The 6,677-nt window shown below is 39.5% G+C and overlaps 1 protein-coding gene across 1 annotated transcript; it reads left to right on the top strand.

Moving 5' to 3' along the window:
• The first annotated feature begins 963 nt into the window (after positions 1–963).
• Positions 964–6,677, top strand: LOC133697488 (U-box domain-containing protein 44-like). Its single transcript, XM_062120074.1, has 4 exons — positions 964–1,381; positions 2,141–3,503; positions 4,079–4,397; positions 4,888–6,677. The coding sequence occupies exons 2-4, from the start codon at positions 2,271–2,273 to the stop codon at positions 6,399–6,401; spliced, it is 3,066 nt and encodes a 1,021-aa protein (XP_061976058.1). The 5' UTR covers positions 964–1,381; positions 2,141–2,270; the 3' UTR covers positions 6,402–6,677.

The raw sequence follows: 6,677 nt of genomic DNA, 5'->3' as shown, positions 1-6,677 counted from the left end.
AGACTTGGTTACCAATTTCTCTATAGGATTCGATTGATGATTCCACCGCTCTCGAGCAATCCTGACTTGCCGGCTCACTTACGAGTTCTGTTAAAAAATCCAAGATGAATTCGAGGGTCTCCCCTCTTATGGCATGCCCTGAAAAGGAAGACTGAGTCAAGATTCAAATGAGATGCGCCCAAAGGCATAAAAGAAGCATTTTCTACGGGATTATGAAGGCTTCGTTTGAATACAATTGTGTTTTAAAATTTGTTTATCTTTAAATTAATTATATATATATATATTTTTAAGTTATTTTAATATATTAACATTAAAAATAAATTTTTAAAAATAAAAAATATCATTTTATTATATTTTAAAATAAAAATACAATTTAAAAAACAATCCATACATCAAAACAGGTCCGAAACTTCCTGGGAAATCTGCAGAATAAGAGTGGCGTCAGGAATCATCACTCCAGCTCGGAAATGAAAATAAACGAGCACCGGTAAAATGAACTGAAGTAGAGTAGACAGTAACCGCGAGGTCCCCAGACCGAGAGAGAAAGGCAGCGCTTCTCTGTCTGTCAAGTGTCTGATCCATCTGCTGTCAAAGTTTCCATCCAAGTGACGGGGAGGGAGATAATGGTGCAAGTGGCCAGCCTGAGACCAATCAATGCTGAGAAAACGATATGTATTTGCAAGCAAGCCAATGACATGGTACGGTATCCTGCGTTTTCAGATGAAAAGAATGAACGACTGGTGGAGCCCTTTTGTGCCCTGCCCTCTCAAAGCGATCTTATACATTGATAAAGGCATTTTGGGCCTTATCTATGACACCTTGCTCCGGGCCAGAGCGTTGCCCTAGGTTCATTTACAGCCCAAGTCCATTCCCATTGCTTGCCGGCACTAGAACCCTTGAATAAAGAACAACCCTCTTGTTTTGCAAGAGCAAATCGGGACCATTTTCTCCATAAAACCATCCAGTCTTGATCCAAGTCAACATTAATTCAAACAAACAAGCAATTCCATTGGGCTATACTATGGTAACTGATCTATGAAAAAAACTACAGTAAAATCGAACATGACGACCACTCCTTGCAAAAAGACCAGACATGTGTTTCCTCAGAATAAACTCTTTTTTGATTGGCTTGGCCTTATTGTTTTTTTTCCAATACGCGTGTATGAAAAAATGAGGGCTCCTTCCTGATTCGACGTTAAAGTAAAGAGAGGCCGAATTTTCTCGGGTATTTTCCCGGTAAATTCTTGACTTAAAAACCAAGACTTGAAGTCAAGGTATATTTGTATATGTATACAAATTAAAGCTGTAATGAGGGAGACTTATGCAGAGAGAGCTCTTTGCCTCTCAGAGTTCTCAGAGAATCAAGCCGGAGAAGCAAGAGGTACCTTTCTTTTTTGCTTTTAGTTTCGTTTGTTTTATGTGGCTTGGTGATTATATTGAAGCTTGGTTGCTAAGAAAGCGGAAGCCACAGCTTTAGTGGTTCTAGTTTTCTTTTTTAATCTTTTGCTTGTTGGTCTTATATGAGCGACAATGTAATCGTCCCGTCTCCTTTTAGTGTTTTTATTACTCCATCCATTATTTTGATATTTTCCTGTCTGCCATCATAGAACCATTCAGTAATCACTCCACATATATGTAATTTTCACCAGTTGGGTTATTATATTTGGTTTTTCTATAGTGGGTTCCTGCCAGTTCAGGGCAGAAATGTGGTTTTTGGGAGTTGGAGTCGGTTTTTCTGCTTCTGGGCATGTTATTGGATCCGGCTTGAACTCTTAGGCGATTTGATTGATATCATTTAACTTACTAATGTGAGTTGCCATATATGTATGCACTTGGTAGTCATTTAACCTTGCTTGCTATGCCTCTAATCCACTTCTGTTTCTGGCCAATGAAATTATGTTAGTTGTTGGTTCTTTGTGATATGCCCACCGCTAGATGAAAGAAAGAAGAAAAATTGTTGGTTGTTTCTGTACATGTGTGCACTTTAAAGTCAAGATAGATAGTGTTCGTGATTTTGGTGGAATCACTGTTTGTATTTTTATTTTTCTTCTTTTTGAGATGAAACCCTAAATATCAGCACTTGGCTATTTGGATGTTATTTAGTCTCGTATCATTGTTTCCAATTTTATTTCTTTTACAGGGTAATGCTTGTGGGCTTCTGATGTGTATGTGGATGCGGGATTTAGCAGATTATGCATTGAATAATATGTGATTGATGCCAATTTGTCTTGGCTGTAGTTTCATTACAGGATTTGGCTTAAGAGTATAGAATGGTATTGGAACTGGTACCCATAGGAACCATTTTGGCTGTGTTAACGAGCCAGGTACTTAAAACTGCCCAGGCTGCAAAGGATGTTCTAATTGAGAAGGAGAGTTTCAAGGTTCTGGCAAAGCACCTCTTTGACATCGAATCAGTGTTAAAGGAACTGCAGCTTCAAAAATTGGATGACTCTAGAGCTGCCAGGCAAGCACTTGAAACCCTTGAAGCAGATGTCAAGAAGGCAAATAATTTGGTTGAGAAGTATAAAAACCGGGCCCGTTTCTACTTACTGGTAAAGTGTCGTCATATTGTAAATGAGGTGCAAGAAGTGACTAGGGATATCGGCAGGTCATTGGCTGCTTTATCACTTGCGAATACTGAAGTCCTTGCAGGGATATCTGACCAGATGAATAGGCTACAGGATGAAATGCGAAGGGCTGAATTCGAAGCTTCGCATTCTCAGCTTCAGATTGTTGACAAGTTAAACCAGGGTCTGCGTGACCAGAAACTCAACCAGGGTTTCGCTAATGACATGCTGGAAGAAATAGCCAGGGCTGTTGGTGTACCTGTTGAACCTTCAGAGATAAGCAAAGAGCTAGCAAGCTTTAGAAGGGAAAAGGAAGAAGCTGCCAATAGGAAAGAAAGAGCTGAAGTTCTATTCTTAGAGCAGGTTATCGAATTGCTTTCTCATGCTGATGCAGCTAGAGATTATGAAGAAATCAAGAAGCAGTATTTTACGAGGCTTCAGGTTGTTGAGCGATTTGATGACAGGGAAGAATATATTACTCCACTTACTCCTTTCCTTTGTCGTATAAATGGGACTGTGATGACTGATCCTGTTAGCCTTTGTACTGGTACTACCTGTGAGAGAGCTGCCATTGAAGCTTGGTTTGACCGCGGAGAGAGAACTGACCCAGAAACAGGTGAGATTCTTGAAGATACAACTTTGAGGTCTAACGTCCGGCTCAGACAATCAATAGAGGAATGGAGAGAACTAAATTATTGCCTCAGAATCAGAGCTTCTAAGGCAAAGTTGTTAGCAAGTGCTGACTCATCTGTAGAAGAGGCCCTAAACCAAATGCAGGATCTGATGAGAGAAAATTCAATAAACAAGGATTGGATCTCCATAGGAGGTCTAACAGATATCATAATATCTATTCTTGGGACCAGTCATAACAAAGATGAGAAGAGGAAGATCTTAGTAACCTTAAAGGATCTCGTCAAAGGGCATGTAAGAAATAAGGTAAGCAGCATCGATAATAGTGCTCGTGCATTAAATCTTTAGGGGTGATTTTAAATCTGCCAGCAATTTTATCTTCCATACATCCCCCTAGCTTAATTGAACTTTATTTTAACTTTCATGTTTCTTGCACTCGTACAGCTTCTATAATGATTCTGATGCTGGGATGTAAAATCCATGCAATATAGCGATGATGCTATGAATAAAGCAGTATTTGTGTTTGTTTTGAATATAGAGATTATATTGCTCGTCATGGTTCTTTTATAACTGCATTTTCTTTTTTCTATAAGCCTACAGCCATTAATAATGTGAAGTTTTTAGGCATTTGTTTATGGTGTGTATATATATATTCTCTATTTGCAAAAACTTGTGACATATCTTACTGGTTGAATGATAAGTTATTATGTTAGACTGCTTTCTCATGTCTTAATCTCACAAGTTAATACATCTATGAAATACATCGACACCCTGGAAGGACAGATTTGAGCTCTGTTTTGCTTTGTGAGCACCATTAGATGTGTAAAGGAACAAATTAGCTCATAGCAAGTGAAGAATAGTAACTGAATCAAATGTTACAGGAAAAATTGGTCGACTATGGAGGGTGGGATCATGTTATTCCATGCTTAGGACGCGACCCAAGCATCTCAAAGGCTGCAGTGGAATTGCTATATGAGTTACTGCAAGAGAGGTCTGGTTGGAATGTGTCTGCCTGTAGGAAACTCTCTCAACAGGGCAGTGCAATTCTATTCCTTGTCACTCTTTTAAAAGGTCAAGTCAGGGAGTCAGCTGTTTATGCAGAAAAAATCTTGAACAAACTTGTTGAAATTGATGAGGAGAACATTTCTTGGGCTGCAAAATCAGGCTGGTATAAACCACTTATTGATCGGATTGTACAAGGTCAGGAAAACATTTCTTCCCCTCTTAAATTTCGTTCAATGCCATTAGCTTCTTGAAGAAAGCAAGAAATAGCTTTTTAGCTAAATCTGGAGATTCTGAAATTCTTGCATGGTACAATCTCTATCAAAAAAAGAAAGAAATTGATTGAATATACCAGTAATTAACACAACGTACAATGGAAAAGAAATTCATCACAAAATTACCAAACATGCTCCAACTCGGTAAAAGACCACCTCAGAAAATGCCAAAGACACAGGCATATCCCACTCTAGTGCTATATATAGTTTAGATTTTGGCTAGAAAATCTGAAGGCTGAATTCGTTTGTCAGGAGGTGTGCTAGTATGCCCTTAATTTATTTGCAGTTGTGTTTGTGCATCTAAATGAGTTAACTTATTGTTCCATTCTTTGATATGCCTGTGTCCTTGTGGGTAAAATTGTAGCCGTAAAGCATGGTTGACTAGTATTCTTACGACAAGTTAAATTTTTCAGGGACCGATTCTTCAAGGATTTCAATGGTTCGAGCTTTAGTTAACATAGAATTGTTTGATTCAGACTTAAAGCTCCTCGGTGAGGAAGGGATATTACCCAGTTTGCTTCAAATGCTGTCATCTGGCAATCTTGAATCAAAAGAGTTATCTCTGTCTGCCCTGGTTAAACTCTCTGATTGCGCTGCCAATAAAGAGCTTATCGCTGCTGCTGGTGGGCTTCCACTTATCATCACACTAATGTTTTCCGCTCATATGCGCTCAATGATTATCGTGAAGTGTTCTGAAATCTTGGAGAAATTCTCTTGTGATGATGATGGGATTAAATTCTTTATTGATGAAAATGGGGCCCAACTTGAATTAGAACCTATTGTCAGCGATTTGTTAGCTTTGCAACAGATTGCCCACTCATCCCAGAATGTTCGGAGGCCTGCTTTGCGTACACTTCTTGGAATTTGCAAGTTTAATTCAGGGTTGGTTAAAACTGCAGTTCTCACTGCTAAAGGTGTTTCTCTTGTACTTCCTCTTCTTGATGATACCGACTCAGAAATTCGTGAAATTGCCATAAATCTTCTCTTTCTATTCTCTCATCATGAACCACAAGGAGTGGTGGAATACCTTCTTAAGCCAAAAAGGCTTGAGGCATTAGTGGGGTTCCTTGAGAATGATAACAAGAGTGATGTACAAATGGCTGCTGCTGGTTTATTAGCCAATCTACCAAAATCTGAAGTCTCCGTAACCACGAAGCTAATTGATCTGGATGGGCTTAATGCCCTCATAAAAATTATAAGAACAGGGACCATGGAAGCAAAAGAAAATGCTCTAAGTGCACTCTTCAGGTTCACAGATCCTGCAAATCCCGAGACACAGCGGATTGTGGTTGAACAAGGAGCTTACCCGTTGTTTGTAAACTTACTGACAACTGGCTCGGTAATGGCAAAAGCAAGAGCAGCAGCGCTCATTGGCGATCTTTCTAGAAGCAGTCCGAAGCTTGTTGTTGTGTCCAAAGCAACAGGATGCTGGTGTTTTCGGCCAACACGTCCTCATTTATGCCCAGCACATGGGGGTATCTGCAGTGTGAGAACTACATTTTGTCTCATTGAGGCAACTGCTCTGCCCGTCCTGGTAAAACTCTTACAAGGAGAGGTTCATGTGATTGCTCACGAAGCAATTCAGACGCTTTCCACGATGGTTCAGGAAGGCTCTCCTAACAGAGGAGCAAATGTCTTGCATGAGGCTGATGCCATAAAACCAGTACTCGATATTTTCACGTGGGGAACAGATTCTCTAAAGGAAGAGGCTTTGGGACTTTTGGAGAAGGTTTTTTTGTCAAGGGAAATGGTGGAACACTATGGACCTTCAGCCAGGTTAATTCTTGTTGGCTTGCCTGGCAGGAATGGTCATGAGGATAGCCGTATGGGGAGGAGGGTCGCAAAAGTCTTGTCGCTCCTTGAACGCTATTCGCGATCATCAACATCTCTTCTGCCAGGAATATTTTTTAGTGAAAACTATCTGTGATCAGGTCAGAATGGAGCTTGCATAATTTTTTAGCTGTTCAGTTTGACTTTTATTATCCATCAGGATGAATCCCTAAAAATATTCATCATACATCCAGTTCGATTGTCTTACATCAGAAGTGCATGCCGCCATAGTAATATATTTTTGTATACCTTTTTACTTTATATGTTTGTTTATTTATTTCGGGTGCAGTGCCTTCTTTCAAGCCCTAATATCGCATAGAAAATTTGTAACAATTTAAACAATCGAGTAAAAACTAATACAATTTATAGATCA

Source organism: Populus nigra, chromosome 6 (genome assembly GCF_951802175.1).
Source record: "Populus nigra chromosome 6, ddPopNigr1.1, whole genome shotgun sequence".
Lineage (NCBI taxonomy): Eukaryota > Viridiplantae > Streptophyta > Magnoliopsida > Malpighiales > Salicaceae > Populus > Populus nigra.
This window is presented reverse-complemented; position numbering and strand designations above follow the sequence as displayed.

Excerpts from the sequence above, each read along its gene's own strand:
- LOC133697488 (XM_062120074.1), top strand. The coding sequence starts at position 2,271 with ATGGTATTGGAACTGGTACCCATAGGAACCATTTTGGCTGTGTTAACG. Across the intron at positions 3,504-4,078 it reads AAGGGCATGTAAGAAATAAG|GAAAAATTGGTCGACTATGG; the intron begins GTAAGCAGCATC and ends CAAATGTTACAG. Across the intron at positions 4,398-4,887 it reads TATTGATCGGATTGTACAAG|GGACCGATTCTTCAAGGATT; the intron begins GTCAGGAAAACA and ends TAAATTTTTCAG.